Genomic DNA, 27,453 nt, shown 5'->3' on the forward strand with positions numbered 1-27,453 from the left:
CTCCGGGTGACGTCAGCACGTACAGTCAGCTCGAGCGTTTTGTCGTCTCCCAGTTCTTGTTAGCATGTGTATCCCAATACCTTTGTTTCTTAAAATTTGATTTGCTTCATAAATTCCTTTTCGAAACTCTACATTGTTGACGGGACCATGAGTACATTGTGGATGGGGAACGTAAGATCATAGCTGTTTTTTTTATATCGTGATAAGTGGGAAAAGCAGCACGGCGGACATTTTAGCTAATCTCCGTACGTAGTTTGACTGGGAGCACAATATATTTGTTTGCAAAAGCTATTTAGACAGCTAACTTTCTAACTTGACCCCACTTTGTCGAAAAAAAAAATACTTGACAGTCTTAACGTCATAGAGTTGTGAGTTGTTTGTCTTAACGTCATAGAGTTGTGAGATGTTTGTCACATAGTATCACAAGTTGCTGCTTTCACCTAATAGCCACTCTGTGCTCCCGATAAAACATCTTAAGCTACATGGTTTTAATGTTTAGGTATACCTGCGCAATATTAATGAAACTTGCAACAGAGTTCCTTAACACACTAGCTTAATTGAGCTACCGACATTTTAGAAACCTACCCCTTGTTAAAAACTGCAACCACATTTAGATATTTGGGACCCTTTGAAATAGGTCCAACCAACCTAAATAGAAAATACGTACTCTTTTCAGTCATTCTGTGGTTTTCTGAATTTTAATCAATTTTCTCTCCCTCTCTGTTTTTCTGACCACATTTGCTCACACTGTTTCGTTAATAAATTTGATAAAAACAAAACAACCTAAACAAATACAGACACAAGCTTACACAAATGCATATCTTGGAAAATATAGGTTTCCAATGACGTCACCACAGTTCTTAGACCAATCGGGTAAATTAACGATAGAAAAAAAAATTCAAGCTTTAACTATCACCTGTGTTCTTTGACCTCTGTGACACACAAGATGGTGTAATTGGAAACCTATCCATTGTGGAGTGTCTTTACCTAAAACCATCCACATTGTGATAACGTGACCTCGTTTAATTGCTCATCTGAATCCTCTGACCTCATTTAATGGCTCATCTGAAAGCTGTTTCTATGCTACTCTGCAGTTGGACTCCTATATGGACGAAAAGTTCATTACCAGAGCTTTCTCTACTATGGGTGAGCAGGCAGTCAGTGTTCGGATCATACGCAGCAAGATAACGGGGTGAGAGTCTAAGCTTTGCATATCTTTTTTTGTTGTTGTTGTCGTACCTGTGAGTGTAATTGAACTTTTAACAGCGCGCCGTCATCAAGCAGCGCTCTGGGGTACTGTTTTGTGGAAATGGCAGATGAGGCAACAGCTGAGAGGTGTCTTCGTAAAATCAATGGAAAATCATTACCAGGATCCAGTCCGGTATGAACAATTGTTGGGGAATATATTAATTTCTGGTCAGGTGACATATTTCACTATTTCCTACAGCCAACAAGATTCAAGTTAAACCGAGCCACATTTGGGAAACAAGAAACTGGGTGAGATAAATGAAGAATCAGAATTTCGACTAACTTGAAAGTGACAGGACCACATGAGGCCAACTATTACTAATTTTTATGTGGACATATTGTGTGTTGTCATAACCAACCCCTTTTCGTCTTTTGTAGTCAGATGTACTCTTTGTTTGTGGGAGATCTTACCCCAGAGGTAGACGATGGAATGCTGTATGAGTTCTTCTACAATCGCTTCCCTTCCTGTCGGGGAGGAAAAGTAGTGCTGGACAGCATGGGAAACTCCAAGTAAGGCCTGGTACACTCATAAAGACTTTTCAGATTAGATTTTTTTTTTTTTTTTTAGTATTTGACAGACCCCACACATAATGATAAAAGAACATTTAACAGTTTTGGTCATATTGTGCGTGGTGTGTTCCGATAACACTAAACACCACACACAAAGAATCTCTTCAAACGCTGAAGTCCAAATCTCACATGGTCACAATCGGTACCACAAAACCGAAGAATAACTTTGCGATGTTTCCTGGATGTTCCCAAATTTTTCCAGAGCCAGGAAATTTATAGAAATGCCTTGTCCACATAAAGCCACTTGCTTTGGAAAATAATTCTTGCCTAACATACTTTTATTTGGAAAAAAACAACATCGAGTAAGATGTGTGTTTTTATTTACAGTCAATTCCTTTTGTTGAGTCATGGCACTTCTTTACTGGCTATATATATTCTGTTGTACATAATTCACAGTGTCATGACTTGGGAGAAGTCGACTGTCCTCACCTTTTCATCATAAATATTGCATACTTTCATTATTTAAGATTGTCGGACACGGCCTGTTTCGGACCCCAAAATCTGCAAGAATCCACCCTTAACACACATCAAACCTCAGGACAATCTTATAGGATAATGTTATAAGACTTAGAATTGTCTGGTGTTTGACGTGCTTGGACGGGAAAGGGCAAAATCAGCACAAAAACATGCTGGTTGTCTTTATGTGTGTACCAGGCCTACGTTTCGTCAACGTCACTACTATATGTAGCGATACCCAATAGAACTTAGAGGACATACTAGAGGACTAACTATGTATTGAACAAGTATTAGGCATTCACTGAAAATGATAAATGGTGGAGAATTTTATGTATTTTTTTCTGAATAAGTTGTATTAATAAAAAAACAATTTCAATAATACGACTTCATAAGAAATTTTGTTTTTGAATAGAAAAAAAATGTACTACGAGAGAATAGTAAAAAGTGAGCCTATTACAACAGCTACATTTCTGAAGCGATCCTACTGAAGTTCTCTCTTGAAAAATATTAAACAGTGTCTCCAAGTAGGTGAACAATGTTTCTTCAAATGTATCTTCTGAAACATTGTAAACGGTGCTCAATTCCTTGGGGTTGTTGTCACAATATCAGAATTATGACTTTTATATTATACCTGTATACAGTATCTACGTGCAGATGTTATCATGTCAAATACCTAGTATATATTTAGTGAAATCTTTATTTAACCATTCTTATCAATATCCTCTGAATTGCCTTTTAAATTAAGTTCAACACTTTTGAACATAAAATTGTTTTACTGCTGCTGATATTTGTAGCCTTGTCTAAAATACAAATAGTGTTTCACGAAGGTTTATTTTTGTATCAGAAGTGGGGGGAGTCATAAAACACATGTGACCCCTGGAGATTATTCTGAATCTATGTCTCCTGTTAAGACTGTGACGTTTATTGCCTTGCACTGGGTTGTAATAGTATGTTTCCAAATCTAAATTTAAACTAATGTACATTGAAATTGAGACATTCCATGTTTTTTGTAGGGGTTGCGGCTTTGTTCAGTTCCCAGATGAGCGCCTGCAGAAGCGAGCACTGGATGAGTGTCAGGGAGCTGTGGGACTTGGTGGTAAACCTCTGCGACTAAGCTTAGCAGCTAACAAGTAAGTTTGTTTTAGGGCTGTTTAAAAAAATAAAAAAAATTGTAAAAACTCATTAATTAATACTGAACTCATGGGGTATTAATTCTAACAAATACGCTGGGGAAGCAAACGAAAAGATGTAAACTAAACTCTATTGTGTTGGGTATACAGAGCTGTGAAATGTTATTGATCATCCGTAATTTGTATGCGAACTCATTATGCCTGTAACACTCATTGTTCTGGATTAAGGCATCCAATCAATCACTCAGTACAGCGCTGTTTCATCCTTGAGTAGTAATAATGCTCAAGATCCTGGCCAATACAAATTTCACAAATGAATTCAGGGCATCTACATTGAACAGTTGCCCAACCTCCCTGCTTTCTGCTGTTTGTATCGTTGGCTGCTATTTTGCACTTCGCCAGCTACAGCTTGCAGTTAAACGATGTAGAGCCATAAATTTGATCCATGTTCGGCGTCAACACAGCGCAAGTAAGTAATCATCTCTGGCAGCCTTTCATTTGAAGTCAGCTGGGATAGGGTCCAGCATGCCCCTAGACCCGGACCAGGATAAGCGGTGTTGCAAATGGAAGGATGGAAATGGCAGAGTGCCAGTCTTTCCAACACCGGTATTTAAACAAGAAAATGTACCTCATGGAGAAACAGGATGCAAGAATTTGGGACTGTTTGCTATTACTCACTCTGAGCGATGGTCATAGATACCTTAGCACGTGTTACCATTAGCTCGCGTTACCATTCACACGGGTTAGCATCCATTAGCAGACCAATCTGGAAATCGGCGGGGTTGTAAAATTAAAAAAACAAAACACCTGAATGCAAAACAGTAACTCACTTAATATCAAAGTGAATCAAAAAGGTCAGCTGTTTGTCATTGCTACTCCAGAAGCCACTAAGGATTAGTTAGTTAGAATTAGATAGTTTTCATTTACAATCGAAGAAATCAAATGCACACGGCTTGAGCTCTGGTACCAGTCCACATGAGAGGGGACAGTTCCTAACTGTTTATGCCTATGCATCAAACAACATTTCAGACTACCCACCCTTTTTAGAGTTCTTAGAGGGAGTCCTGGAGAGTGCTGCTATGTTTTCCATCGTTCTGCTGGGGCACTTGAATGCTCACATGGACAATGACAGTGAAACCTGGAAGGGTGTAATTGAGTTGAACGGCCCCCTCCTATCAGAACCCGATTGGTGTTCTGTTACTGAACTTTTGTGCTCATCATGGGTTGTCCATAACAAACACCTTGTTAAGGCATAAGGGTGTCCACATGTGCACTTTGCACAAGGACACCATTTGTCACAGTTAGATGATCGACTTTCTGGTTCTGTCATCAGACTCTCCGCATGTCTGTCACTCTGGTGAAGAGGGCGGTGGAGCTGTCACCTGATCACCACCTGCTGCCGAGTTGGCTTTGTTGGTGGGTGAACTAGCTGGTGCGAAGCAGCAGGCCCAAACGTATTCTGCGGGTCTGCTGTGGAATGCAACTTTGGTAGTCGCTGAGGCAAAAACTCGACATCGGAGGTGTTTGGTGAGGCCAAGGAGAACAGCTTCAAAACTGCTTTGAAGAAATTCTGGTCCACCATCTGGCATCCCAGGAGGAGGAAGCAGTGAACTGTCAACACTGTATAGTGAGGATGGGGCGCTGCTGACCTCAAGTATGGACTTCGTGAGTCTTTGTGGAGAGTACTTCAAAGACCTCCTCAATTCCATTGAACCGCATATAAAATAGTGTTTGAAGTGCATGTTTTGTCAATTTTGTCATTGCTTCATTTTTTCAGTACTATGCTTTATCATTCAGTCTACATTTGTAGCCTACCCTACATATAATCTCAGATGACAAGGCATCTTTTCTGAGCAGAACACATTTATTCACAAACGATGGAAAAAAAAATATTTTCATGTTTGGCGGTGAAAGTTTATCAACTGGTTTATTTTAACAGTTGAGTGAATGCAGTTTTACCCCTGAACCAACTTACCACACTAAACAAACTCAAGTGGGGGCTATGAAAAACATATTTTCGTCATATCATACTACTTTGAAATTAAAAAAAATTAATAAAAATGAAAGAAAATGCACATTGGCGTATTTAGATAAGACATCGGTGCTCTCATCTACTGCAATTGAAAATGCGATAAATGACTTTTCTCTTTCAGTTGACTGCTCATGTCACTTGAGAGGTCCGTCACCCGATCTGCGACAGTGTTACTTGTTAGACTGATATTGGCAAAGGCAGGTCGCTTATCAGGACACACGACTTTTGCAGCCTTTAGCATGCAGGTTTTTACAAACTCCCCATCGGAAAATGGCTTGGATCCCTGCACCAGCTCGTTAGCAATAATGTAGCTAACTTTTACAGCCCCATCAGCAGTATTGCACCTGTGCGTAAAAGTAGACTGCTGTTTCTTCAGACCAGTGACCAATTTGTTTATCCTGTCTTTCCTTATTTGTCCTTTCACGTGGTCATCCTTTATATTGAGTCTCATTGTGGCGCTGAATATTAAACTCTTTGAACACTCTAACTTGCTGACGACATACCAAGCACCCTGCTTTTGCATTCACTTTTGTGAATAAATACTTCTCAGGCCATCTTTCCTGGAAAACTCTGCATGCCGTGTCCACTTTTGTTTTGTTTTGTTTTGGGAAGGTTGTGTTGACCGATAACTTGTTTAGTAGTGGTGAATAGTGAAGCTAGATTGCCCGTTTATTTTTATTTGAAGACATGTTGCGAATGTTTATTTCCTGTGACTAACTCAGTGCCGCATGCTGGATGTGAGCGCTTTTACACATTTCTTGCCCTTTAGCGGCCAGAGGGAGCGTTTGGTTTGTATTTATTTTAAAAAATCACAACTTTTGATAGAAATGAGCTAGAGACTCTTCTTTTTTCGTCATACTCAGAAATTTATGCCGGGCCGGATGCGGCCTGCGGGCTGTAAGATTGAAATGCCTGTTCTAGCACGTATGCTCAAGATTGAATTCTGAACTTTTATCTCATATTGTCATTTGATCTGAAACCCAAGTGTCTTCAATAAAGAAAGGAATTAATCTTGTTGATCAATTACTTTTGAAGGGGACTGTTTGAATGTTTTAGTTGGTCCCGTATTAGTAGGTCCCTCTGAAGTTTGATTGTTTTAAATTTGGATTTAAATTACATTTTTCAACATGTAAAGATACTTAAGTATTTCACACCTGAAACAAATGAGATCTGATGCCAAAATGGTCTTTACCAATTTTTCTTTGTGTGCAGCCTAAGGAACAGACCGGTGCAGCCTGAAACCAAAACATGGCCGTCAAACACTTCTTACACGTCAACCTATGACCAGTACACCCAATACCAGCAGCAGGCGTATCCCGGCTATTACTCGTCCTGGGGTTACGATCAGACTACAGCAGGGTATGGCTACAGCTATCCGCAGTATGATTACTCACAGTATGCCCAATCACTGGTAAGCCCTTATTCAGTTTTATAATCGCACATGTATACAGTAGTGTTCAAAATAATAAGTCCTATGTGACTAACCAGATTAATCCACGTTTTCAGTATATTTTTTTCTTGTTACATGTCAAACAAGTTGGTTAGGTACAGTAGATTCTCAGAAAACCAACAAGACCCAGCATTCATGATATGCATACTCCTATGGCTGGGCAATTGGTTAATTCGTTAAAACGGGTGTGTTCAAAAAATAGCAGTGACATTTAATCAGTGAGCTCATCAATTTTGTGAAAAACATGAGGCCTCTACTTAGGGATGAAGCCAGCACCTGTTTAACACACATTTCTTCTTGAAAGTGTGAGCAAAATGGGTCATTCAACACATTGTCCAGAAGAACAGCATAGCATAATTTCTGGCTTGCCGAGCGGACCTGATTATAAACCTCACCCAGTACATTTGTAAAGGAAATACCATTTGGTAAGTACATAAGCAGCACCTGTGTAAAAGCCGCAAGTTCCCACATTGAAACCCACATTAAAACACGAGATATTTACAAAGAAAGACGGTACACAGAGTTTTCAAAATTTTAATACCTTAGCTGAAAATAACAAAAGGGCAGCACGAACGACTGGTAAAAAGCAAAAAACATTCCGGTTAAAAAAAAAATAAAAATACAGCCGTGGCAGCTACACAGTAGCAATACGGTAGCACAGCACTAAATTAAATAAAAAAAACATGCCGGTGAAAAAAAGATACCAGTAAACTTGAGACGCGGAAAGCAACAATTTAGCATAGCAACACGGTAGCACAGAACAAACGGCTGTTAAGAAAAAAGAAACCTGCAGAAAACAACGTACCGGTAAACTTGACTGAGATGCGGCAGCAACAATGTAGCATAGCAACATGGTAGCACACCACAAACAGGGGTGTTTAAAAAAAAAAAAACAACATACCGTTAAAAGTCACTGAGAGCCGTCGTCATCTTCCTCCTTTGCACTGAAACCCTGGAAGTCTTCTCAGTGTCGGTTTGGAATAGCATCAGATATTCTTCGCCACACACTGTCTCAGTCTCTCTTTTGTTGTTGCTGTCAGTGTCATTCTCATCCTGAGGCAAATTCACTCCTGAGCTTGTGCTGTACCCCCTTCACGCAACAAACCAGCTTTTTCAAACCCGTTGGTGGTGGTGGATTTTTTTTCACACTGCTCAACGCTGTCAAGATCCACTGGAAGACTTGTGCAAAAGTTGCTCATCGCATGCGGCCAGTTTTGGTGTATGATTTCTCGCCGGTGGTCATCCAAGCCTCCCATTTGACTCGGATGGAAAATGCATGATTCAGACTGATGTCAAGTGGCTACAAATACTTTGCTGTGCCCACAGGAATCACAGCTGAAATTGAGTTCCTCGTGATGGCTGCTTTCACAGAATCCGTAATATGGGCCCTCATACTGTTCAAAACAAGCAATATTTTTTTGCTACGAAAAAATCTTCATGGTCGCTCATCATAACACTTAGTCAACCATTCTATCATTTGGCTCTCTACAATCCACCGTTTCGTTTTAACCTTCACGACAATGTCTTTTGGCATGGTAGTCCGCTTAAAAATCACCATTGATGGAAGCTTCAGTCCGGATGCAGTGCAGCCCAAAACGGGTGAAATGCGTCCTCCGTTGTTTTCAGTGTGACAGATGCTTCACATTTCCTGTTGACTGTCCTGGTGAGGGGCAGATCAAACATCACCGGTATCCCATACATATTTATAATGTCGTCAGGTCTGATCGAATTTTCATTTATCTTTGTTCGAATAAAATGTTGAAAATTTACGACTTGTTCCCGGGGCTCGCACGCGGCCCTAAAAGTCCCTAAAAACCCCTAAATTTCTGAGGGTGCATTTGGGGGCCCCTAAAAGTCCTTAAAATTCACCAAAAACCGGTCAAACCCTTAAAAAGGCCTTAAATTAAAAAAAATCCGAGAGAGGACCTCTTCCGCCAATATTCTCCCTAAAAAAATTCATCTTTTATTTAAAAAAAATAGAGATCCGTCGGGGCGTTCCAAACAGCCGGAAATTGTCAACAGAAGTCACTCTGTGTTCACAACTAGCCGCCATCTTGTCGTCGATATTCCATTGTTTGTTTCCGTGAGTAGGCATTTCACTTCGTCTTTGTTACGAAGTAGTGTAGTTCTTTGATCGATCCATTTTTTTTTTTTTTTTTTTATCATGGGGAAGTGCATTTTTCAAGATGCTTGGGTTGAAAGTAGAGAGTTGCGGAGCTGGTTTCGTCGAGATTCAAAAGATGGGCACATGTTCTACTGTCATCTGTGCAAACAGAGTTACCACTTTGGAAAATGGGCATCTAGGCAATGGAGTCGCTTGTGTGCGCCAGGCTGGTGGAACCATTCCTGAAATTGTACCTGACTGACAAGCCTATGCTTCCCTTCATTGCAAAGGACATGGGCACCCTCATCAAGACTCTGATAGAAAAGTTCATCAAGCCTGAAGTCCTTAAAGAAAAGGCAGCCTCCCTCACTGGCCTTGTCAAGATTGATGTGGTTACAAGTCACACTGGGTGGATTTATCAAAAGTAGGCATAGGCTTTGCTGCTGAGAGACTGCTTCTGAAATCTGGCATTGCAACTGACTGTGTAAAGCAGGAATTTAGGATGAGCTGCCAAACTTTCCTGGTAAACATGATAGAAAAGTTGCTTGAGAAGGCCCCCATCATATACAGTTTAGTCCACGTATTAAGGTGTATGGACCCTCGGCAGATTGCAGTGAAAGATGAGAAGGAGAACAACAAAAAACTCCAAAAAACCTTAAACATCATGGTGGATCACAGAAGGGTGGAGGAAAGCAATTGCGACAGGATTCTGTTCCAGTATTCCAGACTGAGAGAAAAGATCCAAAAAGATGAGGAGATTAGGGTCGCTTTCTCTGATTTCAACATCTCTAAGGACAGGCTGGACACGCTCTTCCACTCCACTCTGCATCAGCAGGAAAGCCAGCAGTTCCAGGAGCTATGGGGCGTCATAAAGCAGCTGCTGCTCCTGTCCCATGGACAGGCATCTGCTGAAAGAGGTTTCTCCACAAACGAGGTCACTGTCGACAACCTAAGCAAGGAGTCACTGATTGCGCGGAGGGAAATAGTGGAGGTGGTCCAGCAATATGGAGGGCCTGACATGGTGCCTATCACAAAGGAGCTGTTGGTCGCTGCGTCTTCTGCCAGAAGTATTTACGTCCAGCATCAAGAGGAGGAAAACAAGAAGGATGCATCAACACGGGCAGAGAAGAGGAAGGCAGCTAAGGCAGAGATAGACAGCTTCAAACCAAAAAAAGCCAGAATAGAGACTGACATATCTACGCTTATTGAGTAGGCTGACAGGCTGTGTGAAGAGGCAGAAGAAAAGAGGAATCTGGGGTTTATGGAGCAATGTGGTCGAGTGTATCAGAACAATGTGACGTAACATGTTTGAGACCTAAACTTTAATAGTAATTTCTACAGATCAACTTTTTCAACATGTTTTGCTGTACGGTGTAGAAATTGTAGGATATATTTTTGTATATATTCTATATCTACTATAATGTGGGGAAAAGGACAATTTTACTGAATAGTTCACTTAAAGGGCTACTGTCATGAAATGGATGATTTTTAGTATGTTATTAATGAAAAAACCAGACAATATGGGCCCATGCGTTTTTTTTTTCACCACAAAAAACGATTTTGATTTATACAGCTTTTTGTAACTCCCGCCATGAAAATCCTCTCGAGGGATTTGTTTTTGAAGAGCAGGAAGTGACGTGAAGGACAGAGGCGCCTCCAAGTGGACTCGTTTGTTTCCATTAGTTTTACCTCCGGGAAGGTAGCTCGTTGTTCCTTCGTGATAGCCAAAATGCCGGCTCATTGCATTGCTGGACATTGCTTGAACACTCGGGAGAATGGATTTAGCCTTCATAAGTTTGCAAGAGACCCGGTTCGTTGTGAAAAATGGTTTGTACGGGTGCAGAGGACGAGAGCTTCATGGGTTCCAAATGACAGGTGTGAATACAGCTACTAAAAAAAAATAACAGTTTGTGGCCAACCACGTAATCGGTCTCTGATAATGTAACAAAAGATCCGCGTACGAAATATGTCGACGTGTGCGACGAATGGCGTTGGGCTGCTGCGCGGACGGTTGCTAATCTGAAGAACCCAGCCAAGAACGCCTCACTCAGCCGCCTGCGTGCAGCAAAGCGCTCCGGCTCAACAGTGTTCATCGCGTACTGCGGCGGCTATGAACAACCCCCTAAAGCAGCACGGCTCGGCTCGGTCAAAAGCCACACCGGCCGGCTGCGATGAGCCGCGATGGCTCATCTCAGCCGCAGAAGTGGATCGGACGGGAATGAGGTTTGGCTGTGATCACATATCATCTGAATATGCCTCGAAACAATAGTGTAATATTGCCCCGGTAACTTCACTCGGTTGTGTGACTCTCCTTTTCGAAGAGCTTCAGTGTCAGAAGGGGCACGTTTGTCTCCCATAGTTAGGGTGAACCGCTTGTTTTTATTGGCAAATGTCCGGGTGATGTCATGGACGGAGGATGCAGCCAAAATGGTGACCGCTTGGATATCGTAGAATGATACTAACATTTATTTTTTCGTATAGACATTGAAGTGAATAATGTTATATGTATTTTTCATTACAATATCTATTTAATGTTTATAGGGATGACACTTGGGCTTTAATTCATTTGTCTTGAGATAAGATGGCATATTTTAAGGATATTTTAAAATTTTATTTTGTGCCATCCAGTGATAGAGGAATGGGGGGCAAAAAAATCTGGGCTTGGCCCTTGGGGAACTTCTGCCCAATTTTTTTTTTTTTTAGTCAGGACTTGGAAATTTTATTTTCAATTTTTGTCTGAATTTTGTTCACAGATATTGCCAGAATGCACCACAGCCATCCATATTTTTCAAAAAATTTTCCACCGGGGCATGTTGAAGTGCTCGCATTTGTATTTTCAGGAATTTTAACAAAAGTCCACTTTCATCTCTAGTCCAGGGATTGCAGACAATAATCCCCAAACTCTGACTTCAAACCACGGTACATAGTGAAGGATGGTGGTGCGAGCACCATGAAATGGGCATGTTTCTCCTACTGTGGTGTTGGACCCATTTATTGTATACGAGGGATCATGGATCAGTTTGGATATGTCAAAATACTTGAAGAGGTCATCATGCCTTATGCTTTAGAGGACATGCCCTTGAAATGGGTATTTCAACAAGGCAATGACCCCAAACACACAAGTAAACATGCAAAGTCTTGTCATGGAGTGCCCAGCCCAGTCTTAAAAAGTTAATGTCATGGAGTGGCCAGTCTAATCCCTGGATATAAATCCAGTTGAGTACTTGTGAGGTAACATCAAAAATCCTTATTTCTAAACTGCAGTGCCAGCAGTAGATTATATCTTCCTAAAGCATGGAGAAGGGAAAAATTTCAACAAGAGAACATGGTATCACGGGGGAAAATGACAGTTCACATTTACCGTTATTTCTCAAGTATAATGCGGCCTGAAGTATAATGCGCACCCCCAAAGCTGACCTAAAAAAAAAAAAAAATCAGGAAAGCCCTTATACCAATGTACAATGCGCACGACCAATTTGCTGCTACTCATATGCTCAAAATATTGGGAATTATCTGTACTTATATTTTGTTAGGTTTGTACTTATATTGTTTTTTCAAAAAAGAATCATGCACAAGAATAATAATCATTGTCCTGATGTAGCCGTAATATAATCTCAGCACAGGACACACTTGTCCTGGTCCCTGTCAGAACAGAATCCCTCAACCAACTAAAATAAATGCTTAATGATGGCATAACATTTTAATACTGTTGATGACACACATTACAGTCTTAAATAAATATTTAACACTGACTTAAACATTTTTTGTATTAAATATTTGTGCATAAAACATTTCTGCATAGTGCAGTTTTTCCTCTACATTACACATCCTTGGCCAAGAATTCAAAAGCAACATCTGGCTGGTGGTGGAAAAACGCATGGGCCCATATTGGCTGTCATTTTTTCATTAATATACTAAAAAAATCATCAATTTCATGATAGTGGCCCTTTAAAAGTTAAGTGTCAGCCCTATAAACATTCTAAAATAGATATTGTAATGAAAAATACATATAACATTCACTTCAATGTCTATATGAAAAAATAAATGTGAGCGGAGAGCGCATCATCCATGCGCAAAGTTGCAAAAGTGTCATTCTATGACATCTAGGTGGTCGCCATCTTGGCTGCATCCTCTGTCCGTGACGTCACCCAGACATTCGCCAATGAAAACACACGGTGCACCCTACTTTGGGAGACGAACATGGCCCTTCTGACACGGAAGCTCTTTTCGAAAAGGAGAACACCACACAATCGAATGAAGTTACCAGGGCAATATTACACGATTGTTTCGAGGCATATTCAGATGATATGCGATCACGGCCAAACTGCCTCCCCATCCGATCCACTTCCGCGGTAGAGATGAGCCATTACGGCTCATCACAGCCGGCCGGTGTGGCTCATTTTCGGCGCCGAGGTAGCTTATCACGGAGCCGAGCCGGGCTTCTTTAGAGGGTTGGTCATTGACGCCGTAGTACGCGATGAACAACACTGGCGAGACAGGGTGCTCTACTGCATTGTCGTCGCACGCGGCTGAGTGACGCATTGTCAGCTGCGTTCTTCAGAGCCGCCGCCGTCTGCAAACCCGACACGCAGCCTTCGCCGAAGCCGTGACTGGCGAACGCGGCTGTTGCTCATTTTCGGCGCCATTGTGGCTTATAATGGAGCCGAGCCGTGCTGCTTTAAGGGGTTGTTCAGTGCCGCTGCAGTACGCGATGAACAACACTGTCGAGCCAGGGCGCTTTACTGCGTTGTCGTTGCACGCGGCTGAGTGAGGCATTGTCAGCTGCGTTCTTCAGAGCTCCCGCCGTCCAAGAGCCCAAAGCGCAGCCTCTGCTGGCGAACCGATGCAGCAGCCCGACGCCGTCCAACGCGCACATCGACACATTTCATATACGCAGATCTTTTGTTACGTTATGAGAGACTGATTACGTGGTCCACCCCAAACTATTATTTTTTTTTAGTAGCTGTTTACAAACCTACCTGTCATTTGAAACCCACAAAGCTCTCGTCCTCAGCGCCCATGCAATCCATTTTTCACGACGAAATGGATCTCTTGCAAACTTATAAAGGGTAATTCCATTCTCCCGAGTGTTCAAGCAATGTCCAGCAATGGAACGAGCCGGCATTTTGGCTAACAGGAAGGAACAACGAGCTACCTTCCTGGAGGTAAAACTAATGGAAACAAACGAATCCACTCGGGGGCACTTCTGTCCCTAACGTCACTTCCTGCTTCTTGTCGAAAACAAATCACTCGAGAGGATTTTCATGGCAGGAGTTACAAAAATCTGTATACGTCAAAATCACGTTTTGTGGCGAAAGAACGTATGGGCCCATATTGGCTGCTGTTTTTTCATTAATAACATACTAAAAATCATCAATTTCATGACAGTGGCCCTTTAATGAGTCTTGGAGTGGAATAACAGTTTAAAGGTACCACAAGTTGGCTGACTCCATGCCACACAGATTAGTCAAAATAATTAATTTAGTAATTTAAAGGATTGGTAAATCCCAGAAACAAAAAGGTTTGTACAAATTAGCTTTGAGTTTGTAAAGTCAATGGCAGATTGCTATTTTTTTTTTTTTCAACACACCTCAAAATATTCCCCAGTTGCACAACCTTTTAGAGTGCGTATGTCTTGAATTCTGGGCCTTGTTTGTTTTCTGAGTATCTACTGCACCTACTGGTAACTTGTTTGACATGTAGAAAGATATACTCAAAACGTGGATTAATCTGGTTAGTCACATTGGACTGCTATTATTTTGAACGCTATTGTATTTTTTGTAAATAATTTTGACGTCATGTTTGACTGTTTTATTTAGGAAATGGATCTTCAAGATGATGGACTTGAAGGTTTGTATGCAGATTGATGCTGGGACTTTATAATTGCTCATTGGCAGTCCAAACTATGAAGTCACAGTGAAATGAGAAAAGGGTGTGTTTCAGTCAGCAACTCTGTGTGTTTCAGATCCTTCAGCAGAGCTGGATGTGGTGGAAACAAACAAACGGTTCATAGAGAACAGTGAAGAACTGTATGATGTTTTAATTGACTGTCCATGGCGATCAGCAGAGTTCTCATCGGAACAGGACCAACTGATTGCCAGCATACCAGATCCACTTTGTTACTAAAACTGGATGCAGTTGCTTCATGTGCTTTTATGTAAAACTGCCTCTTGGGGATTTGACTGTACGGACCTTTCATAGAACAAAGCCAATATTTTGTTGTATTTGTTCATAAACCTGTAGGGCAGACAATTTTGTTGGTGCAAATGGCAATGCTTTTCCAGTTCTTCATTTGTATTTACTGGTCTTTTGCATTTAAGGTTTTTGCCACCATATCTGAGCTAGTCATGTTAAAAATAATTTTCAGTCGTAATTTTTTTAAAAAAAAATTCTTTTGTGGTCATTAAATATCAAGTTGAGTTTTATTTTCTGGTCTCATTTAGATTGTTATTCAAAAGAATGCTGAATGTAGTTTTTCAGGTGATTTTTGTGCTTTTATCGAGGGTATAATTGCGCAATGTAAATGTATACAGCCTTACACTTCGACTTCTTTTCAAAGGTATTTGTTGCACTATACTGCAAAATAATCTGACTGCCCTACAAATGGGTGAAATTGATGCCAAAGTAGATTTGTCATTGAACATCATGCACTTAAAATTCACCACTTACACAAGAATAAAATCGGATATGTGTGTGGGTGTGTATATATATGTGAGCTGGAACCAGTCACAGCTGATTTGGCACACGAGAGTGGTCAGAGAATTTCACATGGCACAAAAAGAGGACATTAATTCAGACAGTCATTCACACATGACAATTTAGTCTACAGCTAACCCAGTGCTTCTCAATTTTCTGTTACGCCCCCACAATTTGGAAAAACGGGGGGAAAATGCGACTTACGTAAGTCTGTACAGCACAACAGAATCATCCATCTTTAATTATTTGCCTAATTTAAAAGCACTAGAGGAAGCTGGAGTACCCTTAAAAAAACTAGCACGAAGAGAGGATGCAAACACGCTGCAAAGCCTGAGGTGAGATTTAAACCCAAAACCCTAAGGCAGGCAGTCTCACTACTAGGTCAGTGAGCTGCACATTTGAATTTATTATCAATCACATTACATACCTTTAATTATTCCCAAAGTGTCTAATTTTATTAGGTGATCTCGTATTTCCCTGTCAAAAAGTGAAGAGAAAAAAATCTGTGATGGTGTTTGGTGGTGTCTTCCTGTGCATGCATAAGAGATTACACAGGTTTCTGTGGCAATGAGTTTTTATTGAACCCCGAGGTCATGTAACAGTGAGCGGCTACTGAAGACTGCCGCTGGTAAAATACATAAAACAACATCATAGATAAAACAGATAATGGACCCAACCAAAAACACCGAGTAGAGGTGAGACCCCGACTGGCCGTAGTGACAAACAACCAATAATCTACAGTATTGATATCTGCTCTGTGACCGGTGACCAGTTCCGGGTCTAGTCAGCCTTTCGTCTGAAGCTAGCTGGAATAGGCTCTGGCTCTCCAGTTACCCTTGTGAGGATACGCGGCTTGGATAAGCAGCATGGTGTCGCAGCTGTAAAGTGTTGGCCTCACAGATCTAAGGACTCTTGTTCAATCCCAGCCCCCCCTTTCCTTCTCCCCGTGCCTAAGAGGATTTTCTCCAGGTACTCCAGTTTCCTCCCACATCCCAAAAACGTGCAACAGCAATTGGACACTCTAAATTGCCCCTAGGTGTGAGCGTGTGACTGTTTGTCTCTATGTACCCTGTGGTTGGCTGGCAACCAGTTCAGGGTGCCTCCTGCCACCCGCATGAGGATAAGCAGCTCAGAAAATGGGTGTGTATGTATTGCAATTATAGTGCATAGAGAACAACGAAAATTATTTGTTATTCCAATTGGTGTATTGTGTCAACATACGTGTTCGACAAAACTGGTGTCAGAGATGAACATTTTCAAAACGTACACTCTTAGTGCAATGCCATTGTTGCAACGTTCGGCTTCTCCCACAGCATGTTTTTCTTTGGCACAGTTTTGACCCTAGATAAACCAACCCCGACTGAAATGGTTCACTGACGTTGAGAAATGAAAAGAAGCTAGACATTAAATTTCAATAATGGCTGTCATTGTATGTTAATGTTTAATAGGCAGCCTTTGATCATCGTTGACCTTCAATTTTGCAGTATGTGACGTAAGGAGTGTCAGACTATACTCCATTTAGTCGAATATATTTATATTTCTGCGCGAACCGTGACACTATACATCTATTATTTAGATTGGTTGGTGTGTCATTTGTCAATCAATGCGTCTCAAATGCATGAATATGACACAATTCCATTCTCAGTCCTCGATTGTAACGACACCTTCAGCCCTGTAGGTGATATGAGGTATTTTACATCAAAAAGCGGGATGCCAGAACATCAGGTTACCAGCTTTCCCTCTTCTAAAAATTATGCTTCCGAAATCTCTTGATATAGATTCCGCGAATAGCGCCCAGCGAAGGATACCATTCGAAACACTGACGTTGTTGAAGCCCTTTTGACCGTTGCCAATAAACGTTTCTTATATGTATAAAGATAATACGTTTCTCGATCAAGGTGGCACAATGATGGCAAAACTAAAAATGTGTGTAAACAATAGTACTGAACAACAAGTGATAAATATTATGCAAGCGTATACAGTGGTAGAATTATCGTAAATATATAACTTTATTTGAACGATGCAAAAACTTTTGAAGTGCATTATGGGTAATATATCAACCGTCACCTTAATTTTCTCGGTTTTGATTGGATCATTTTGCTACCGTGCCTCCGATTGAGCCCTACGATTGGCGACTAACAAGTATAGCTGTACGCTGAACAAAAACATAGAATGGATAGCTATTTAAAAACAAACCTCCTAAATTTATGTTTTAATTTGTTTATTTTGTGTTCACTGCAAGTTTTGCTTTTAGTGACATGCAGTACAGTACTTCCACAAAGTATTGTTCCTCACGAGTTACATTGAATATTGGATGAGGATTTTGTGTTTCCTTGACGCAATTGATTTGACGTCATGCTTTTCCAATTGCCAAAAGAGGGTGCCATAGTCTTCTCGTAGAAAGGTTCACGACAATTTCTTCCGTGCATGCACGTTTATTGAAACCAATCGATATGCAATCAACCAAAAATTGACCCCTCCGTACAGGGCACTTAACCACACCTCCTGAAGTGACGTCACGCCACGTGCGCTCACGTAAGACAAACAGTAAAAATGGCAAATACAATACAATACATTCTGAACTGAGACAGACTCTATGCTTCTGATTTCATTCAAATCAACGATATATTATAGATTCTAAATACAATACATTCTTAACTGAGAGCGACGCCATGCTTCTGATTTCATTCAATTATTCACACGTAGCAATGTTATGCTAGCGGAGAACGTCTCATTCATTTATACGAGATGTGTATTAAAAATCAAATTTAGGGCATATCTTCGTGCAAACACAGTCTGGTTAAGCTTCGGCCGCGAGCCAGCAAGAAATCAATACGTTTGTGCAGTCCGATCATCGCTAAATATCGCTCAACAAAGAATAAGTGTGTCAATCGTTCACACGTAGCAGTGTTATGCCATCGGAGAACGTCTCATTCATTTATACGAGACGTGTATTAAAAATCAAATTTAGGGCATATCTTCGTGCAAACACCGTCTGGTTAAGCTTCTGGCCGCGAGCCAGCAAGAAATCAATACGTTTGTGCAGTCTGATCATCGCTAAATATCGCTCAACAAAGAACAAGTGTGTCAATCGTTCACACGTAGCAATGTTATGCTAGCGGAGAGAACGTCTCATTCATTTATACGAGACGTGTATTAAAAATCTAATTTAGGGCATATCTTCGTGCAAACACAGTCTGGTTAAGCTTCTGGCCGCGAGCCAGCAAGAAATCAATACGTTTGTGCAGTCCGATCATTGCTAAATATCGCTCAACAAAGAATAAGTGTGTCAATAGTTCACACGTAGCAATGTTATGCTAGCGGAGAACGTCTCATTCATTTATACGAGACGTGTATTAAAAATCAAATTTAGGGCATATCTTCGTGCAAACACAGTCTGGTTAAGCTTCTGGCCGCGTGCCAGCAAGAAATCAATACGTTTGTGCAGTCCGATCATCGCTAAATATCGCTCAACAAAGAATAAGTGTGTCAATCGTTCACACGTAGCAGTGTTATGCCAGCGGAGAACGTCTCATTCATTTATACGAGACATGTATTAAAAATGTAATTTAGGGCATATCTTCGTGCAAACACAGTCTGGTTAAGCTTCTGGCCGCGAGTCAGCAAGAAATCAATACGTTTGTGCAGTCCGATCATCGCTAAATATCGCTCAACAAAGAATAAGTGTGTCAATCCTTCACACGTAGCAGTGTTATGCCAGCGGAGAACGTCTCATTCATTTATACGAGACGTATATTGAAAATCAAATTTAGGGCATATCTTCGTGCAAACACCGTCTGGTTAAGCTTCTGGTCGCGAGCCAGCAAGAAATCAATACGTTTGTGCAGTCCGATCATCGCTAAATATCGCTCAACAAAGAATAAGTGTGTCAATCGTTCACGCGCAGCAGTGTTATGCTAGCGAAGAACTTTGAATTCATTTATACGAGACATGTATTGAAAATCAAATATAGGCATACCTTCGTGCAAACATATGTGTTCCGGTTGATATTAGATGGATTTAGTTGATGATGCGGTCTTCCACAAAGTTTGATCCATCGAAGGCATTTTTCGTACTGGGTCTTCGGTTTTGGAAAGGGTACGAATCGAACTCCACCAACTAGCCTTTCAGGATACCTGTCGTCACTATTACAAAGTCCGTGACTACACCTCTTAACCATATTTTTTGTTAAAACACCCAAATACGCGATAAAATGCTAACTAAACCTATACGGGACCATTCAATGTTGTCAGAGAAAATGGCGGGAGCAAAAACGGGCTTTGGTCTATGCAGATCTCTGGCCTCTGATTGGTCAGTGACGCGGATTGCGCAATATCCATGGAGGGGTCAATTACTCCTGTGACGTCCGTGAAGAGAAAATTTGCTACAAAAAGAAAGCAGTCTGATCAAAGTTGTTGTGTTTTCTTCAAGTAGATTATTAAAGCATGGTCAACTCGACTGTTCACCAAATGTTAATTCAGTTTGAGCTGCAATTTAGTGTTCCAAATTTGACTATTTGAGTTTGCCAAGATACTTTTACTTTTGAGTTGCAAGTCATCAAATTAAGAGGAGGAAACGTTCTTAAGGAGGAAGTGGCATCTATTCATGAGCACAGTTGGATTCCATTGAAAGAGCTTCTGGCAAGTTGGGCATCACATACATTAGAAAGCATCGCATTCCATGCGCGGTCCCGAATGGTGAACTCAAATTGTATTTTAAGTGAGCATGGCCTGCATTTATTGTGCATTGTTAAAAAAAAACAATCTTAGTCATAGTGAGGCAATGACCCAGCCTCAATCTCAGGTTACAACTTGCATGTAGTAATCTCCTCGGCCTCCTCTTGTCATGCTTCTTTCCAGCACAACTTCTGCTTTAGTGGTGGAAACCTTTCTTGATATCATCAGTGCGCCGCTTCAACCTCGGTTTACTTATTTGGTTTGTCAGGTTTTGCGTTCGTTTATCAAAACCATAATCTGCCATCCTGCAACTGGATTTTGTTGGGAATTTGGAGGATCTGGAGATCTGAAAAGGCAGCCGTCATCTCTGATTTCTTATTTCTTACTTGTCTGGAGTGGCTGGTTTCCTGTAACAGGCTGAGGTGAGGTTTTGGTGGCGTGTCCCCACCATGGATTACTACCTTTTTGATTATCTACGCAGCCCTCACACACCAGCCCAGGACCTGCTTCCTCCCATTACGCAGTTGCGTCTACATAGCCACAGTAACCTCTCACCTCCCTGTGGCTACCATGGAGGAGAGGACAATGAGGTCCTTGATGATCCAGCTCCACAAATCCAACTTCACCAGCAGCAATACCAGCCTTTGACCCTCAGGAAGAAAACGACCTGTGGCAGATCTCTAAGTCGATTCCGTCCCATACCGCTGTGAAAAGCACCAGTTTGCCACCACTTGAGAACACCGCTTCAGAATTGTGCTCCAGGGATCTAAATGCGTGTGAAGAACCTGCGGGAACATACTGTGAGGACTACAGCCAAAAGAGTCTATCATCAGAGGAAGCTGACAGAATTACTCCCAAAGGTAACAATGAAGGCTTGTGTAAGAATGTGATGAGGATATCAGCCATAAACTGTGAGAGAAAAAAGTATTTTGAACCCTTTGAAAATTTTTAAACTTCTGCATCAGTTCTTCATAACATATGGTCTGATGATGGTTTACATGACATATGGTTTAGATGAACCACAGCAATAAAATCTGTTTAAACAAAATCAAAAATAAATATTTGCTTTCAAATTTTTAAAGAGCAAAACAACCCTAACCTAAACTAACCCTAACCCTAAACACTCACAACACAGGGAGGCAAAAGTAAGTGAACTCTAGGATTTAATAAATGGTTGACCCTTCCTCGGCCCCAATATCCTCAATCATAATTGCTGTAGTTGCAGATCAGACCTGCCCAATGTTCAGGATGAATTGTGATCCACTTCTCAAACAAACAAGCTAACAAAATCCAAAACGGTGTAGGCTACACAGATGTAATGAGATGTCCATCTATAATATAAATATAAAACCAAAAGATTTATTATGGTTAGATTTAGGACTAGGGTTGAGGTTAAGGCAGTTTAGGATGAGTTCAGGTAATGATGGTTAAGGGTGGCACACAATGAGCACTGCTGCTAAACCCAACTGAACTTTGGTGCAAAGTGGATGGTTTAGGAACTGTTTCCCCAAGCAAATGATCAGTCCACCACTGGTTTTGATAAGCTTTAATGTTATAATCTCCATTGCATGGTGTTTTAACATCCCATTTTACATTCAATTAAAACGCACAGAATCTTTCCCACAAGATGAAAATACATTTCCGGCTTTCCAAGCTCACTTTAATTCTCACCAGCATCCTCTCTGTTTAATGACCTGCCTCTTCCTTCACTCTTTTCATGGTTTAAGAAATGTGATTAAGCACAAAATATCTTATATATGTACACAGTCTCACTGCTCAGGGTGTCCATATGTACAAAACTGTTTCTGCTTTTGCTAACATCCATCCATCCATCCATCCATCCATCCATCCATCCATCCATCCATCCATGCATCCATCCATCCATCCATTTTCTTTGCCACTTATCCTCACGAGGGTTGCAGGGAGTGCTAGAGCCTATCCAAACTGTCAACGGGCAGGAGGCAGGGTACACCCTGAACTGGTTGCAAGCCTATTGCAGGGCACATAGAGACAAACAGCCACACTCACAATCACAGCTAGGGGCAAATTAGGGTCTCCAATTAATGTTGCATGTTTTTTGGGTTGTTAGAGGAAACCAGAGTGCCTGGAGAAAACCCACACAGGCACGGGAAGAACATGCAAAATCCACACAGGCGGGTCCGGGATCGAACCCGGGTCCTCAAATCTGTGAGGCCAATGTTTTACCAGCTGAGACACTGTGCTGCCTTTTGTTAATGTGTTTTCTGAAATAGAAAAGTGTTTCACAGTTTCTTTCTTGTTTTGCACTTCGATTTTAGAAATGTATTCTTTAAATCAATTTAGCTACACTGGTAAGCGGTTTTGGAACATTTTCCATGGGAAAGACATTCTTGACTGAGGGACTGAACCTCTGGAAAAAAAATAGGAAGGAAGCTTCCAGCAGCCAAAAACCACATCCAATTTTTAAAACTAAGTTCGGTGGTGAAGCCAAAGTGTTATGGGAAGTTACATTTATTTGTTTATGTGTTTATTTATTTATTTTTTCGATTTATTTATTTATTTAATTTCCTCTCTAGAAAAATGGACCAACTGACTTTTACCATCCACATACAGTACAGTGAAGAAAATAAGTATCTCCTTGAGATGTTTAAAGCTTGGGAAATCTTTTCGTATCCAAATCCGGCTTTAAACGTCTCCACAACAGTGTCTCGGACCTGCGTGGTGTGTTCCATGGTCTTCATGATGGTCTCTGCACTTTAAAGAGAACCCTGAGACCATCACAGAACAGGTGCATTTACAGTGAAGAAAATAAGTATTTGAACACCCTGCTATATTGCAAGTTCTCTCACTTAGAAATCATGGAGGGGTCTGAAATTTTCATCGTAGGTGTATGTCCACTGTGAGAGATAATCTAAAAAGAAAATTCCAGAACTCACAATGGATTATTTTTTTAAATAATTTATTTGTGTGATACAGCCGCGAATAAATATTTGAACACCTCGGAAAAACAATGTTAATATTTTGGTACAGTAGCCTTTATTTGCACTTCCAGAGGTCAAATGTTTCCTGTAGTTATTCACCAGGTTTGCACACACTCCAGGAGGGATTTTGACCCACTCCTCCACACAGATTTTCTCTAGATCAGACAGGATTATGAGCTGTCGCTGAGAAACACAGAGTTTCAGCTACTTCCAAAGATTTTCTATTGGGTTTAGGTCTGGAGACTGGCTTGGCCACGCCAGAACCTTGATATGCTTACAGATGTCAAACGTTTCCTGTAGTTGTTTGCCAGGTTTGCACACACTCCAGGAGGGATTTTGGCCCACTCCTCAACACAGATCTTCTCTAGATCAGACAGGATTATGAGCTGTCGCTGAGAAACACAGAGTTTCAGCTACATCCAAAGATTTTCTATTGGGTTTAGGTCTGGAGACTGGCTTGGACACACCAGAACCTTGATATGCTTCTTACGGAGCCACTCCTTGGTTTTCCTGGCTGTGTGCTTCGGGTCATTGTCATGTGAAAGACCTAGCCATGACCCATTTTCAATGCTCTGACTGGGGGAAAGTGGTTGTACCCAAAAATCTCACAATACATGGCTGCGGTCATCCTAAAGCAAACAATGGCAGTCCTGAAGATCCCACTCCAGGGAGTGTGTATCAAGAGCAATTAAAAAAATGCTCTTCATGTGAATTCAAATAATCCTACAAAACAGTGAATTGAAAAACATTAGGTTGACAAACCAACTGGTAGCCTGTAACAAGATATTAACCAAGCACTACACGCAGAAAGTGTGCTACAAAATAAGAAAAAGAAAGTTGACAACTTTCTGATGGAGGAAGGAGAAATTTATGGAGCTTTATGCAAAACATTGAATAATTGTGGCCGCAGACGAGGAAGAGGCAAGGGAAGAGTAATGGGGAGGGGATGCAAATTTGATCAAAAAGAAATTTGCTGGTGTTGTGGAGAAAATGGTGAAATTTTATGTGATTGCCCTAAAAACAAAACATCTACTATCTCCCCATCAAAAAAGTCACAACTAATGCTCCCAAAATGCAACTTTTTAATTTGCCCCATACGTTTGATGGGAAGAGGTGTTTTGGGACTCAAGAGGAGGGGAGTATTCAAGTCGCGCCCGTTGACATAGAGGAGCCAGGTTCCGTACCAGAGTTAACCGCGGTGCCATCCTGTTATCTGGACTTTAAGGAGGTCTTTTTGGAGGCTAAAGCTAAATCCCTACCGCCGCACCGCCCGTACGATTGTGCCATTGAGCTCCTGCCTGGCACCTCACCTCCTCGAGGGAGGCTCTTTTCTTTGACAGGTCCGGAACACCAGGCCATGAAAGAATACGTGGAGGAGACGCTGGCGGGAGGACTCATCCGACCACCTCACCAGCTGTAGCAGGTTTCTTCTTCGTGAAGAAGAAGGACACCTCACTACGACCCTCCATAGACTAGAGGGCTCAAGGACATCTCCATAAAGAATAGGTACCCTCTTCCCCTAATCGCTACCACGTTCGAACTACTTCAGGGGGACCGGATCTTCACGAAACTGGACTTATGGAGTGCGTACCATCTGGTACGCATCCGGGAGGGGGATGATTGGAAGACGGCATTCAATACCCCCACTGGTCATTATGAATACTTTGTGATGCCGTTCGGGCTGACTAACGCACCAGCCGTATTCCAGAACTTTATAAATGATGTGCTATGGGAGAGACTAAGCAAAAACGTATTCATTTACCTCGACAACATCCTGATTTTCTCCCAGACGAGACCTCCCACATCGAACATGTCAGGGAGGTGATACAACAACTGCTGCAACATCAGCTGTACGTCAAAGTGGAGAAGTGCGAGTTCCACCGATCCTCCGTCTCATTCCTGGGGTTCATCCTGGCGGAAGTACAGATCCGAATGGATCCCGGGAAAATCGACGGGGTCCTTCAGTGGCCCACTCCCACCTGTCGTAGGGATGTGAAGAGGTTCATCGGGTTTGCCAACTTCTACCGTATGTTCATCTGGAATTTCAGCTCTATTGCTGCCCCTTTGCACGCCCTCACGTCTCCCCACAACACTTTTGAGTAGGACGGGTCCTGTCAGGAGGCCTTCGACAGGCTCAAGGCGAGCTTTACCACCTCATAATGCCTTACCCAGAACGGCAGTTTGTAGTCAAAGTGGATGCGTCGGACTCTGGAATGGGAGCGGTTCTCTCCCAGAGGTGCGCGAAGGATGGAAGGATTCACTCGTGTGCCTTCTTATCGAAAAGACTGACCCCGGCCGAGCGAAACTACTACGTGGGTGACCGCGAACTGCTAGCGGTCAAGACTCCTATGGAGGAGTGGAGACACTCGCTGGAAGGGTCGCAAGTGTCGTTTTTGGTTCTCACCGACCACAAGAACCTGGAGTATCTGAGGACCGCGAAGAGACTGAATGCTCGCCAAGCCAGGTGGGCACTTTTTTTCACGTGGTTCCGGTTTACACTGTCCTTCCATCCAGGTTCGAAGAACGGCAAGCCAGATGCGCTCTCGCGGATCCACGAAGGGGAGCGAACGGAGCCCATGAGTGTCCCGATTCTTCAGGAGGCCTGCTTCGTGTCCGGATTTACCTGGGAGATCGAGACACGAGTGAAGGAGGCCTTGGGGGACACTCCGGGTCCTCCCGGCCGCTTGTTCCTTGTTCCACCACTACGAGGGGACGTCATTGACTGGGCCCACACCAACAAGACTGTCTGCCACCCGCGCATGGCAAAGACCACGCTCAGTCGTCGAGCAGCAGTCTGTCGGGCAAACCTGGGAAGGGAGGTAAGGGAATATGTCAACGCTTGCCCGGCATGTATGGCCAATAAAACTTCCCGCCTGCGACCTATGGGGGAGTTGCGGCCACTGCCGATTCCCTCTCGCCCCTGGTCACATATCTCCCTGGACTTCGTCACTGGAGTAACCCCCTCCCAGGGGAACATGGTGGTGCTCTCCATCATTGATCCCTTCTCCAAGATGTTTGACTCGTGCCAGCCCCAAATATCCCGTCCACCAAGCAAACGGCCCAGCTGCTACTGGACAAGGTCGTCCGTTACCACGAGCTGCCGGTGGACATCGTATCTGACAGAGGACCACAGTTCATATGTCATTTTTGGAAAGAGTTCTGCACCCTCATTGGGCCGAAGGTAAGCCTGACCTCAGGACATCACCCGGAGTCCAATGGCCATACTGAGAGGATAAACCAAGACCTGGAGAACAGCCTACGCTGCTTGGCGTCGCATGACCACAGCACATGGAGCCAGCACGGCCGGTGTTCAAGGTCGGACAACACATGTGGCTGTCCACGAAAGATCTCCCTCTGCAGACGGAATTGCGCAAGCTTGCTCCCAGGTTCATGGCGTTGGATATTATTTTTAGATCAATACAAAAGTCCGTTAATCATCTGACTCCGAATTGTGACCTAACCCGACCACCACTCATCCAACAATTTGCGCGCTCGTTCTGCAAAGAAAGGACCAGGAAGCCGTCATTTTCACACGTGAGTGGATTTATTCCTTCAACAAACACCTGGGTCTCGGGTCCTTCTCATTACAACCCTGTACGTCTCTGTTCCCTCCCGCCGACATACTCCACATCCGAGTTGCCCAGGACAATTTAAAAGTACAATCTACTAATTCACTTTTGGTTATGTGTCTCCTGCAGTTATCCTTAGCGCTCTCTCATTGGTCTTTCTTGGTCCGCAGGATGGTGGGCCGACTCCTCCCGCCTGCAGTTGTTGATGTTTTGTTGCTCCCGTCTCCCTCTAGGTCTAGGTCAAGCATCGCGTCGCCCCCACATGCTGATTGTGGTCATCACCACCCAACCGTCGAGAACATTCCGTTCTTGCACGCTATCTGCTGTAATCATTTTCTTGCCACATTCTCACACTGCAACTTTTCATCCACAGACTTTCACACATTAAGCAGTATTGCAAATACATCGCCTTGTTGATTAACTTTTATACATTTCATGTCCTTTAATGGCTCCGTTTCCCATCAACAAGGTCGTTAACCCTGTTGCCGTCTCACTGAAGCTCCCCAGGTCAATGAGGGTCCACCCCACCTTCCATGTGAGCAGGCTCCGTCCAACCCGTCCG

The 27,453-nt window shown here is 42.4% G+C and overlaps 1 protein-coding gene, 1 non-coding gene and 1 pseudogene across 3 annotated transcripts; 2 read left to right on the forward strand and 1 right to left on the reverse strand.

Moving 5' to 3' along the window:
- Positions 1-3: 3 nt before the first annotated feature.
- Positions 4-15,682, forward strand: LOC133509363 (tRNA selenocysteine 1-associated protein 1-like). 2 transcript variants are annotated; one of them, XM_061836266.1, is made up of 9 exons: positions 4-171; positions 1,095-1,192; positions 1,267-1,381; positions 1,448-1,497; positions 1,627-1,758; positions 3,288-3,404; positions 6,649-6,847; positions 14,810-14,840; positions 14,956-15,682. In XM_061836266.1, the coding sequence occupies exons 1-9, from the start codon at positions 148-150 to the stop codon at positions 15,114-15,116; spliced, it is 927 nt and encodes a 308-aa protein (XP_061692250.1). In that variant the 5' UTR covers positions 4-147; the 3' UTR covers positions 15,117-15,682. The 2 variants fall into 2 exon arrangements, with proteins under 2 accessions (XP_061692250.1, XP_061692336.1); XM_061836352.1 differs by lacking the exon at positions 1,627-1,758.
- A 1,710-nt stretch (positions 15,683-17,392) lies between these two features.
- Positions 17,393-17,528, reverse strand: LOC133504412 (U11 spliceosomal RNA). The gene has a single exon (XR_009795953.1). It is a non-coding gene; the product is annotated as a U11 spliceosomal RNA (small nuclear RNA).
- A 3,283-nt stretch (positions 17,529-20,811) lies between these two features.
- Positions 20,812-27,453, forward strand: part of LOC133504256 (homeobox protein MOX-2-like) — a 30,383-nt pseudogene continuing 23,741 nt past the window's right edge.

Source organism: Syngnathoides biaculeatus, chromosome 1 (assembly GCF_019802595.1).
Source record: "Syngnathoides biaculeatus isolate LvHL_M chromosome 1, ASM1980259v1, whole genome shotgun sequence".
NCBI lineage: Eukaryota > Metazoa > Chordata > Actinopteri > Syngnathiformes > Syngnathidae > Syngnathoides > Syngnathoides biaculeatus.

What these genes read in the sequence shown, in the direction of transcription:
- LOC133509363 (XM_061836266.1), top strand. Translation starts at nt 148, where the DNA reads ATGAGTACATTGTGGATGGGGAAC. An exon ending in ATACGCAGCAAGATAACGGG is followed by an intron (nt 1,193 to 1,266) that starts GTGAGAGTCTAA and finishes AACTTTTAACAG; the next exon opens with CGCGCCGTCATCAAGCAGCG. An exon ending in CATTACCAGGATCCAGTCCG is followed by an intron (nt 1,382 to 1,447) that starts GTATGAACAATT and finishes TATTTCCTACAG; the next exon opens with CCAACAAGATTCAAGTTAAA.